Source organism: Tachyglossus aculeatus, chromosome 13, assembly GCF_015852505.1.
Source record: "Tachyglossus aculeatus isolate mTacAcu1 chromosome 13, mTacAcu1.pri, whole genome shotgun sequence".
Classification (NCBI taxonomy): Eukaryota; Metazoa; Chordata; class Mammalia; order Monotremata; family Tachyglossidae; genus Tachyglossus; species Tachyglossus aculeatus.
Genome location: NC_052078.1, coordinates 15,426,680 through 15,439,808, shown reverse-complemented (window position 1 = coordinate 15,439,808; position 13,129 = coordinate 15,426,680). Strand labels below are relative to the sequence as shown.

At 42.9% G+C, this 13,129-nt stretch overlaps 1 protein-coding gene across 6 annotated transcripts in view; it reads right to left on the bottom strand.

Annotated features, from left to right (window-relative positions):
- Positions 1 to 12,009, bottom strand: part of NRP1 (neuropilin 1) — a 132,047-nt gene extending 120,038 nt beyond the window's left edge. For 5 of the 6 annotated variants that reach the window (XM_038755590.1, XM_038755592.1, XM_038755593.1 and 2 more), the window contains exons 1-3: positions 11,776 to 12,009; positions 10,803 to 11,342; positions 6,919 to 7,093 (exon numbers count right to left, since the gene is read on the bottom strand). In XM_038755590.1, the coding sequence (XP_038611518.1) occupies positions 6,919 to 7,093; positions 10,803 to 10,869 (242 nt within the window). In that variant the 5' untranslated portion in view covers positions 10,870 to 11,342; positions 11,776 to 12,009. Of the gene's footprint in view, positions 1 to 6,918; positions 7,094 to 10,802; positions 11,343 to 11,538; positions 11,579 to 11,775 lie in introns of those variants that run through there. The other variant, XM_038755591.1, reaches the window with a different exon arrangement.
- Positions 12,010 to 13,129: the final 1,120 nt, after the last annotated feature.

Sequence of the window (13,129 nt, the reverse complement as noted above, 5' to 3'; positions counted from 1 at the left end):
CCTGCCCTCAGGGAATGCTATCAAATACAAGACAGCTCTTTGTATTGATTTAATTTTATAAGATTTCAAGTAAGTGCTTCCCCCTCTGACTTCTAGTAAGCAGTGTCTTACTTAGCTCTTAAAAAAAATAACTCTACAACTCTTGTAATTCTCAAAATCAGGTTATGTTGCTCACTACAAGAAATAACCAAGAATATTAATTTTATTTGGCAACATGGGGCTTTGTTCCAATTAGATCAATGCTCATAAGAAAATAATAAATGAATGAAGATTATTGTCTGCCTGAATGATACCCAACTCTGCATTTAACACAGTGCTCTGCACATAGTTAAGTGCTCAATAAATACAAGTGATTGATTGATTGAACCGGTTGTTGGGTCCACTCAACCCAACATAATAACTTTTTAACTGACATGATGCAGAATTAATCACTGGAAATCACATTTCCCTCACACTACAGAGAATTAGGAGCTCAATGGAGGGGATATATGAACCCTTGGGGTATAACCAAACCTGATTAATACATGGAAAAATTGGAGATTGAAAAAAAATTTAAGCTTTTCTTTCAGGACAACTGGACATCTATCTATATCTCAGCTTAAGCAATTGATTCACCTATCTTAAATATTTCTACAGCACATACAGAAGAAAAAATTAAATGATTAAATTTAGCTGTGATTTTTCATTATAGAACAACATGCATTTTCTAAAGTCATTCAGATCCATTTCATTTACTGAGTGAGTTAAAGTAAACTGTCTATAGAAAATAGCAGAGTATTTGGCTTTATACATCCATTGAGTCCCATAAAATAAGGTCAAATGTTTTTCCTCTTGGTTCTGGAGAATGCATTCAAACAGAAAGTATTAGTCATAAGTGAAGAGAAAAGGGGAATTTATGTCCCAAAAGATACTGGTGGGTACTTAAAATAACAATTTTGTAATTGCATTTCCAAAGTAAATCTGATTTCTGAAGCTGACTAAATGCATGCTTTATTTTACTACCTTGGGCTTGTAATGGCTTTACTTTACAATGGCATACTTTACAATGAAATTGAATGGTCAAAATTTAGAAATTAAATGGATATGATTATGGATAGACTAAATCAAGGTCACAGATCAAGATCAATTGATTTCTGTTATCTTTTTTCCATATCAAAAAAGTGAACTATTAATTTCTGTACAATTCAAATCTCACTGTACTTGCATTCTCCTTGAAGTCAAAAGTAATACCAAGAGTAGTATACCTTTCTCCCTTTGACAAACCTATGTCCCTCTTGATTGCCAAGCGGAGGTAAAATTACTCTATAGATTCAAATTACGGACAGTACAAGTGCACTATAGGAATCTGTCTACGTTAAACCCTGTAAAACAATACGGTTAAGTAGGGCAATCAAGTCAATAATTTGTCAGTAAGAAAACCACTACTGGGTTTTCTTTCTCCACCCTTACACCATCTCTGAGCCTTTTCTTCTCCAGCTCCACATTAGTTTTCTTAATGTTTTAAACCCAATGTCTGTGAAATTTTTATTGCTCCCTAGATGACGACATCTGATCTGAATGTAACCACACACCTCTTTGCTCAGCCGCATTTGTCACAAACCATTATAAATTATCATGCTGATAGTTTGCATTGCTGGGAAACCGGAAAAGTTTCATAAATTCAAACTACTGTATCAGTGACATTCTTGTTTATTATACAGATATTAAGTTTTATGAGATTCAAGATGTTTGGTTTGCCACAGAGAGAAGCTTCAGCAGTGTCAGGCCTAACTAACCTAATGTAAACACTGACATGTACTGGAATCTTCAAACAATGGGCAACCACAAGCTCAGTGGGTTACCTCTTTATTTGCCTCATCTACTTTTGATCGGGTTTTGTCATTTCACGAACAAGCAAAATGGTACTGCTTTTGTATCTCTTTAAGTACCACAGCCTTCCTCTCCTTATATTTTCATGTTAACTTAGGGTGTATTTTCTAGAATGCTGTAATGTCCCAAAAGGGGAAACCAAAAGCCTAGCAGATTAGAAATTCTGGACTAATTTCAACCTTGAAAGCAAGCAATACTGTATTTGTTATTTCTGTTTGTGACATGGACCATCCTGGAGGGTAAGTTCCGTAAAGCCAATTTTTTCATGGCATTGTTAAGTGCTTACTAGTGCCAGGAACTGTACTAAGCACTGGGGCCCACACAAGCTAATCGCACTGGACACAATCCACTTCCCATACGGGGTACACAGCCTTAAATCCCCATTTTCCAGATGAGGAAACTGCGGCACAGAGAAATAAAGGGACTTGCCCAAAGTCACACAGCAACAAGTGGCAGAGCTGGGATTAGAAAGCAGGTCCTCTGACTCTTAGGCCCATGCTCTTTCTGCTAGGCCACACTATTTCCCTATTGTGTCCTTTTGGCAACAATAGCTTGAATATGATTATCACGAGCTAAAAACACATTAGTCACACCTTGGGGACACGCTCCACACTACGAAAGTGTAAGAAAGTTGCTTTGTTTTGCCATTATATAGTGTGGTTGAGTTTTTCAGATGCGAGGGCAAGAATGTTTATGTTCAACTGAGAAGCAGCATGGAATAGTGGCCTGAGAGTCACAAGGACCTGGGTTCCAATCCCAGCTCCGCCACTTGTCTACTGTGTGACTTTGGGCAAGTCTTTTCACTTCTCTGGGCCTCAGTTACCTCATCTATAAAATGGGGGTTAAGACTGTGGGACACGCAGGGAACGTGTCCACTAATTCTGTTGTATTCTACTCTCCCAAGTGCTTAGCACAGTGCTCTGCACATAGTACGCTCTCAATAAATATGACTGATTGATTGACAGGGACTGTATCCAACCTGATTAACTTGCATCTACCTCAGTGCCTGGCAATCAATCAATCAATCGTATTTATTGAGCGCTTACTGTGTGCAGAGCACTGTACTAAGCGCTTGGGAAGTACAAGTTGGCAACATATAGAGACGGTCCCTACCCAACAGTGGGCTCACAGTCTAGAAGTGGTACAGAGTAAACTGGCACAGAGTAAACGCTTAACAAATGCCATTAAAAAGACAAACTGAAAAGACCCATTTTATTAATATGTTCTTAGGAGAGGTCTCGGTAGAGCTGGCAATGTAAATAAAAATCTATGGAATTAATAACTTCAGTAGAGCTGGCAATGTAAATAAAAATATATCATCAATCAATCGTATTTATTGAGCGCTTAAAAATATATGGAATTAATAACTTCTGGAAACCACTTTAGTAGCTCTCCCAAATAAAGACATCTTATTTGGCTCTTATGGTCTTTGTTTCAATCTGTTTTCTTGATATCTGAAATGAGTTATTTCATTTTAGAAAATATTCACAAATTACCAGATGACCATATTCAATCTGGTTCCTAATTTGCTTATCTTTTGAATGTTTTGGAAAAGGCTCAAGATGATGTATGGCCAAACAGCACTGCTACTTAAAACCCATTTGTTAATATGTTCGCATTACTTTCACCTGGGCAACCTGAGTTGCCCAATCAGTTCAATCTTTCCTCCCTCAGCCTAAAAGACTGTAGATACTGCCCTCTATCCATTGAGGAAGAAAAGTTTTCAGACTATCTACCACTGACTTGTACACTATCTAGACATATGTTACACATATTTGAAGACTAATAGGAAAGGATGTTAACACACCAAAGTCTAGACTAGAACTTTGGGGAATTTCTTTGAATACATGGATTTGCCACTGGCAAACTAGGCAACTGCACTGCAAAATATGATGTAGAGTTTTCCTACCCAGCCGCAGCCTACACTGACTTAATCACGCCAGGCCAGTTTACTGTGGCAACTTGTAAGATCTTTGAGGGCAGGAATCATATCTACTAATTCTATTGAATTCTTCCAAGTACATAGTACAGAGCTCTGTACTCAGGAGGGCACTAAATAAATACAAATTGGCTGACTGATTGACTGATTAGACACCCAGCACTGATTTGCAAATTCTTCACCATGGCTGTTAAGGAAGAACTAAATCCATCACAATGAGCATGGTTTTTATAAATCGACCACTTGACCATGCTGGTATATCCAAAGTATTCTTATTTCAATAAACTGCCTGCTTTTATGGCAAATGATATTTTCTGGGGTCCTTCTCTTTCTTTTCCAGGAGCCTAAATCAAGAGAACTTAGCAATTGCCAGTGCCATGACTTTCCTTTAATGGACTTTGTTAAGTACTTACTATGTGTCAGGCACTATTCTAAGTGCTGGGGTAGATACAAGCTAATCAGGTTGGACACAGTCCCTGTCGATTGATAGATGATGGTATTTGTTAAGTGTTTACTATGTGACAAGCACTGTTTTAAGCGCTGGGGTAGATACAAGGTAATCAGGTTGTCCCACGTGGGGCTCACAGTCTTAATCCCCCTTTTTACAGATGAGGTAACTGAGGTGCAGAGAAGTTAAGTGACTTGCCCAAAGTCACATAGCTGATAAGTGGCAGAGCTGGGATTAGAACCCATGACCTGTGGCTCCCAAGCTCGTGGTCTTTCCACTAAGCCATGCTGCTCCCTGTTCCGCATGGGGCTCAAATTCTTAATCCCCATTGTACAGATGAGGTAACTGAGGCCAAGAGAAGTGAAGTGACTTGCCCATGGTCACAAAGGAGACAAGTGGCAGAGGCGGGATTAGAAATCAGGTCCTTCTAACTCCTAAGGCCTGTGGCTCTATCCACTAGGCCATGCTACTTCTAATGAATAAAACATTCATTAGTCAGAGTTCCTAGATTCACATATTAAACACACAGACAGTCATCATTTACAGTTAGAGAACTAAGAAATGATGATTCATTTGCTTCTACAGGCACATCTGAAATAATGAAATAGACTTTCTAATGCTCTGTGGGGCAGATAAGTTCATGTACATGGAGCGGGGAGGAGCAAAGGTATCTTACACTAGAGGGGACTGGAAATTTGCGTGAGTCAACAACACCTTCCCTCCAGGCACTCCTTCAGAAACAAACTTCAAAATATGGGTGAAAAATGATCAGTACAAGAAACTGTCCTAAACTACTTTGTTAGGAGGACATTGCAGCGCACTGTATTCTATGGTTCTAGCTAATAAAATAAAAAGAGATGTCTATACGACTGTCATTATTACTATTGCTACTAATGAGCACATAAAAATATTAAAAACTCAGGTTGACTGGATCCTACACAATTCAAAATTCTAGCTAGAGTGGAACAAAAGTGGGTCAATAACTTTCAGGGAGTGGGAATGTTTTCATATTATTCTGTCCTGAAACGGTGGGGGTAATGACTGTGCTGTGTATAGATTCTGAATAGCCTACAATAACTGCTCCAAAATAACAATGATTCTTTCCTCACTGAAGTGGTTGCATGCATCATTTACACTTAATATCAGGCAAAACCATTTTTTAAATCTGGGAAAATATGTCATTTCAAGAAACACTAAGGACTGGGCATTTTAATAGATTTTTTTCCCCTTGAAACAAAGGTGTATATACTCCAGACAAAAATTGTTATTCAAATTCAAAATCTCTACGGATTATGGGCAAAGCAGTATCCAGAAGGACAGTAGAATATGGTGATGTGAGCAAGTCAACAACAGGTAAATTACTGACTATATATGTAGCATGTGTGTGTGTGTATGTATGAGAGTATATGTATACATATATGTGTATATGTATATATATATGTATGTGCACAAATATATATTTATACATATAAATGACAGAATATTGGTCAGTACTGACTGCCTTATCTAACACTATCCAAAATCATAACTTCAACTGGAAAATTGATTGGTTTCTTCAGCTAATTCAACATAAGCATAAATGAGAAGTCTACCCAATCTATCACAAAGGAATGAAATCAAACTCTTAGAAAGGTAAGTGCCTTTATTCCATATGCCCCTGAATGTTTTCTTAAAAAATGAAATGAGGAATAGAAACCTCAGTATATTAGCAACTAAAATCAGTACCTCAGGTCCATTGCCACTTCTTCCTGAAGGATCATGGAATGACTGACCGATATTTGGAACACCATTCAGTAAATCTTATAAGACAATGTGGATTTTATAGAAGATTTGCTTAATATTCACTTACTCTATTGCCATGGGACCCATCCAGAATCAATGTATGGCTTCTCCATCAAACAGAAATAGGATAAATAATCAATCAATCAATCGTATTTATTGAGCACTTACTGTGTGCAGAGCACTGTATTAAGCGCTTGGGAAGTACAAGTCGGCAACACATAGAGACAGTCCCTACCCAACAGCGGGCTCACAGTCTAGAAGGGGGAGAAGAGCCCTTAACTATCAAATCAATCAATCAATCAATCGTATTTATTGAGCGCTTACTGTGTGCAGAGCACTGTACTAAGCGCTTCGGAAGTACAAGCTGGCAACATATAGAGACAGTCCCTACCCAACAGTGGGCTCACAGCCTAAAAGACCGTGCAAATGTTCAGCAAAGATTTGCTAAAATATCCCATTTCATTATTTGTGGTTGCCGTACATTTTAGCGGTCAATGATCTTTCATAAAAATGCTACCGGGAGCTTTGCCTTCCTCTCCGCCCGTTAAAAAAAAATGACTGAGGCTCAGGAAGGAGTTTCAGTGGGAAAAATGGGTAACAGGCCCCCCCGCCCTGCATCACAGAAAAGGGAGACACAGAGATTACAAAGTGAAATAAAAGCTAATCTTGTGTGGCTTTGGAGGATCAGAAAGTACAAGGCAGAAACCTTAATATCTATACCACAAACACATGATCTGGTGTGGCTTCAAATCCCTCTTGGACTCCTGTCCACCCCACGTTGTACACATCAGCGTTTTTTTTTTTGCGAGAAAAGCGCGTGTGTCGCCAGCTTTGGCCACTAGGTGGCGCCCTAGGGCCCCGGACGGAGAGTCTCACTTACTTGCAGTCTCTGTCCTCCAGATCAAAGTGAGGGTTGAAGTTGATCATAATTCTCTGGTAGGGCTCAGGAGCCTGAATCAGCCACTCACATTTTTGGCTGGGGTGATACGAATTAGGATAACCAGGAGACGTAAGGTACCCGGGGCTGACGATTCTTATAGTGTCACCACATTTATCTGAAAATGAGAAGAACAGGCCATTGTTTCACTGGTCAGCACAATCACTCATCTACATCCCAACTTCATCGGCGTCACTTTCCCGCTTTAATTTTGCAAATTAATGACATATTTACCCTAGCCACGGTAAGACCAACGTTTTTTTTCCAACTTTTCTTAAGCAAACTCTGAGGCTTTCTTCCGGGTTTTCTTCTTTACTGCCTCAAACACTGCTACGAGATTAAAATCTCATTCTCACTGGGACCTGGTTATAAAGCACCAACTACATTTCAAGGAGAGCAGATTTTGTCAGGTCTCTTCCCACGAACAAGATCTTCAACATTAAATCCCTACAATTGATGTTAACATGCTCCCAGGGGGTTTCTGCTAGACTTAATTAACCCAAAGAAATGTAATCTTATTAAGTAACAAGTCCTAAGTAGACGGTGACTAAAAGATGCTGTTTGACCACCTCCCCCCTGCTGCTTTCTGATGATAAACCTGCTCTGTGTCATTGTCCTTTGGAGATTGTCTTCATAGACCCCCCCCCCCCACAATCCTTGCTTAAAGCAAAACCTCCTTTTGTTTTATCAGTCCACAATCTAAGCAATTTGAAGTTATCTCTGTTCCTGAAATCCAGACCGACAGAGAACAAAGTGTATTTAGTGAAGCAGAAATGATTCAGGGTCCCTCCTCTAAGAAAAGTTGCTTAGGCCTGGGGACTAGATCAAAGTAATGGTGGGGGGTGGGGGGGATCCCAAAACATTTATTTTTAATTATAAAACTGCTGAAAAAGTCACGGTAGCCAGGAAGAACAGGTAGCCCGTATGACGCTAATATCTTGGTCAAAGTGGCCTTAATGGCTTTGAGGATCATCATTTTGGAAAACAAAATCATAGAATAATTCACTGAGAGCTAAATTAGCCAGTGTGTCGGGCTGTTTTTATTGTTTAGGGTATGTTGGCATTGTCATTTTCCATGATGGATTTCCTACTACAGATCTTCAGCCTAAAATGCTGCCACATTTATTGATGCTTAATTTTCAGCAATAAAAAATGTGTGCATGAACTATGTAAAAGAAACAGGTATATGGCCAGTAAAATCTCTAAGCCTATCAATCACAAATTTCCAGTAATGGTATATATAGATTTTAATACTGCATCTAATAGATTCCCTGTGGAAAGCAAATGGCATTCTTTGCTCTCAGCATGAATTTATAAAAGTACAGAATTTTATTACAGGAAAACCAGGTCAAATGGAAATGAAAGATGAAGTGCACATCAAAAATGCATAAAGCTACATGCATTATAGAAAGCCTTGCCCATAAATTAGAAGGAGACAATATAAGTACATTGTTTTCTTCAAAGTAGATATTTCTAACTACATTTTTTGGACTTCTCGGTTTTTCTCCTCTTTTTTTGGCTTTTAAAAACGTAATGTTTGCCAAGAACAAATAATGTTGCAACAGGAGTCCCAAATCCCAGCTAATCATTGTATTGGACTCAGTTCTGTGGCTCTGCTAAGATTTTTGCATTATTTCAAATTTGCAGAAGACTTGGAAAGTGACTGTCTCATTAAACCTCCTCCAGCTCTGTACAAACAACATGGCAGAATCTGGCATCTGTTAAAGGAGTGAAATAAAACAGCGCTGCTTCTAGTCACTTGACAGAGTCACTTCGAGAGACATTTAGGTAGATGCAATACCACTAGTGCTCTTTAATCTGTGACTTCTGAGAAAGTGACAGTATAATAAGATAATGTGGACTGCTAGATTCCCTGGCTCTGGTCAATCTCTCTAACAGTTGATTAAGAAAGAGCAATTTCTAATGACTCTAGACCATTAGTCCTAAATAAGGTTAATTAATTAATTCAGCATACACTGGTATAGGGCGGGAAGTGGACATGGCATTAGCAGATCTGGAAAGTTACAGAGGAGGTTAATGGCCTTGGTGCCTCCAATAAAGACCATCGCATTACAACTAGAACTACTCAAGCTCATTGTTTGCTACTCAGTTTCCCCACTGGCCTTCCCCCTCATCATTTCAGCCAAGAAATTTAAGAAAATCATATGTACCCACATTTTCATTTTCTAGGGGTTTCTCCCCCATTTATTTAAAATCTATTATTTGCGCATCTCTGAACGGTCGGATGCGGAAGAATAATAAAATGGTACATCTCTAAAATACTAAGGATTTTTTGGAAAACTCAAACACAGGAGATTATTGTATCCCTGTGTCCCTAACCAAAGAGCTCTGAAAGACACTACAAATTGAAACCCCTTTATACAGCACAAATGAACGTTGCCCCTTGTGTTTTGGCCTTCCTAGTGTATTTGTTATAAAAAAAAAACTGGGAGGGTTAATGAGAATTGGAAATCTATGCCTTCTTAAATCCCATAGTCCCCAGAAAACGTATTAGAGAGATTAACTCCTCGTGAAAATGAAACTTAAATTATTCTTAGTGACAAAATGCTCCACTTAAAGCCCCCTTATTAAAACAATATAGTATAGTAAGTGGTGGGTGTCGTCTCTTCTAATTACCTTGATTGAAAAGCAAGTCAAGGAAAAGTAAATATTTGATAAATACTTAATAATAACTGCCAGAGGATTTACCATAAAGAGTGTCTTCACACCCCTGCCATCACCTATTATAGAGTGGAAGTCAGACAACCCTATAACCAGATCACGTTGTAAAACACATCGTTTATGCTGCTCCATCGTACTGTTTAGGGCCCTCACATGTTCTAATTTACTTAACAGTGAGTGGGTTAAACAACCAACTGGACCTGGAGGCAACCTGCTAGGGGTTTTCTGACAACCCAGCCCCCTGAGCTGCAGAACTGTTGTATTCCACGTCAGGCTCTTCTTTCTGTTGACACTAGGCAACTTTCATTCAAACTCCAGACTTTCAGCCAAACATTCGCATGAGGGGGACGAGATTTCGGCTAGGACGGCTAGGGGAGAAAAGACACACACGCACACACACAGACACACGAACATACTGCTACCAGCAGGTACCATCAGATGATGCTGGATATTCAGAATACAGAGCCTCCGGCAAACCCACTTTTTAACGTGTATGTTAACTTTCTGCCACCCGCAGATTACTGGCAGCTCACTGTTGGGTAGGGACTGTCTCTCTATGTTGCCAACTTGTACTTCCCAAGCGCTCAGTACAGTGCTCTGCACACAGTAAGAGCTCAATAAATACGATGGATGGATTGATTATGGGAGGGATTGTCTTTTAATTGCCTCTGGGAGGAAATATTATGAAGGTAATTGCTGCTTGGGAAAGGAGGAGGCTCGAGGGGGAAAACGCCCCACCTGAAACAACTTCTTGGGGGCTGGGGCTGCCCCTCTTTCTTTCCCCTCCCTGCTCAAAAACTTTGTTTAGGCCCCGGTTGAGGCTGGTCCTCGCTCGCCCTGGAGGCTGGGCGAGGCGGGGAGGGGATGCTAGCCAGGTGCCAGGGGGCTAACCAGGTGCTAGGGTAGGTAGCCAGGTGGCCATGCCCACCCTCCCCCTTGGGCCGCCGGTCACTTACCCCTCTTTCTTTCCCCTCCCTGCTCAAAAACTTTGTTTAGGCCCCGGTTGAGGCCGGTCCTCGCTCGCCCTGGAGGCTGGGCGAGGCGGGGAGGGGATGCTAGCCAGGTGCCAGGGGGGCTAGCCAGGTGCCAGGGTAGGTAGCCAGGTGGCCATGCCCACCCTCCCCCTTGGCCCGCCGGTCACTTACCGCTCCGGAAAGCGCGGCTCGGGGCGATGGTCAGCGCTGCCCAACACAACAGCAGCCCCCAACCCATTCTCCTGCCAAGGGGGGCGGGCAGCCCAGGCCCGGTGGCAAGCAAGGACCGGCTCCAAGCGACCGGGAAGGGGCAGGAACCGGGACAGGGAAAGGGGGGCCGGTCGACGAAATCCTTTGGGCTCCGGAAAACCCTCCGGCCGGACGGGAGGAAAGCCAGCGGCGCGGCAATGGCCCGGTCCGGGAGGAACGCTTCGCTTTTTGTGTCTCAAGTCGCCTGCATCCTGTCATTTAGCTCCGGTTTCCTCTCTCTCTTCCCACACTTGTTCCTCTTCCAGAAGACGCTGCCCGGGCCATTTCCCAGAAAAAGAGACTCGAGCCAATAAAAAAAAAACAAAAAAAAAAAAAACAGATGCAGATAGAGATATATGTCTATTATATCTCTGTATAGCTAAATGAATGAGAATCCGTGTGTTGCTTCTTGACCTCTGGAAGCTGAGGAGATCTGGCCCGGGAGAGCCTGGCCGGAGGTGTCTGTGGGAAGGAGAGGAGTAAGACAAGATGAGCCGAGGCAGAGGAGTTTCACCAAGTGCACCCCTTCTTTTCCCCTCCTTCTCCCGTCTTTCCCTCCCTCCTCCCCCTTCCCTTCGCCCCCTCCCCTCTCCCCCCTCCCGAAAGCTCGCCCGTAATGGCCTGGCAGGAGACAGGGAGAAGAACAAGTTGCCTCTACCGTCTTCCTCCCTCTCTCCTTCTCTGCGTCCCCGCCAGCAATTTCCAAGGGGAGGTGGCTCTGTGCCCGTCTGGGCGGGCGTGTGGACGCTTGTGTGTCCGTGGCTGAGTGGGCCCGGGGGATACGTGTGTGTGCAAGGGGAGGTTGTGATGATGATGGCATTTATTAAGCGCCTACTAGGTGCCAAGCACTGTTCTAAGCGCTACGGAAGGAGCCCTCTTGGGGTTTAAAACTAACCAGCCGCACTCCGCTGGGCAGAATGGCCAAGTGAACTGGGCAGGGCACTGCCACCTTAGTGTGACTCTCCGGGGGAGGTGGCGGCGGCTGGGAAGCCTGCAAGGGGGGCGGGAAGACAGACAGACAGACAGACAGGAGGGGCAGAGACTGAGGAGGACGGATAAGGAGAGAACAGAGGCTGAGAGGGCAGAGACACGAAAGGGAGAGACTGAAAGGGGAGAGACTGAGAGGGCAGGACTGGGAGGAGGAGACACTGAAAGGGGAGAGACTGAGTGGAGGAGACACTAAAAGGAGAGAGACAGAGGGCAGAGGCTGAGAGGAGGAGACACTGAAAGGGGAGAGACTGAGAGGAGGAGACACTAAAAGGAGAGAGACAGAGGGCAGAGGCTGAGAGGAGGAGACACTGAAAGGGGAGAGACTGAGAGGAGGAGACACTAAAAGGAGAAAGACAGAGGGCAGAGACTGAGAGGGCAGAGACTGAGGAGGAGATACTAAAGGGAGAGAGACTGAGAGGACGAGAGACTAAAAAGAGAGAGACTGAGAGGAAGAGACTGAGATGAGAGACACTAAATGGGGAGAGAGCCTGAGAGGAGAGACACTAAATGGGGAGAGAGACTGAGAGGAGAGACACTAAATGGGGAGAGAGACTGAGAGGAGAGACACTAAATGGGGAGAGAGACTGAGAGGAGAGACACTAAATGGGGAGAGAGACTGAGAGGAGAGACACTGAAAGGGGAGACAGACAGAGGGCAGAGACTGAAAGGGGAGAGACTGCAAGGAGAGACATTAAAGGGATAGACAGAGGTGAGACACTAAAGGGAGAGACTGAGAGGGGAGAGACTGAGTGGAGGGGAGAGATTGAGAGGGCAAAGACTGAGGAGGAGATACTAAAGGAAGAGAGACTGAGAGGAGGAGAGACACTAAAGAGAGAGACTGAGAGGAAGACTGAGAGGAGACACACTAAAAGGGGAGAGAGACTGAGGAGGAGAGACACTAAATGGGGAGAGAGACTGAAAGGGGAGACAGACAGAGGGCAGAGACTGAAAGGGGAGAAACTGAGAGGACAGACTGAAAGAGGAGAGAGACTGAGAGGGCAGAGACTGAAATGAGGAGAGACACACTAAAAGGGAGAGAGACTGAGAGACTGAGAGGAGGAGAGACACACTAAAAGGGGAGAGACTGAGAGGAGAGACACTAAAGGGAGAGAGACTGAGAGGAGGAAAGAGACCGAGAGGGGAGAGACAAAGGAGGAGAGACACACTAAAATGGGAGAGAGACTGAGAGGGCAGAGACTGACAGGAGAGATACTAAAAGGGAAGAGACAGAGACCAGGAGGAGGAGAGAGAGACTAAGA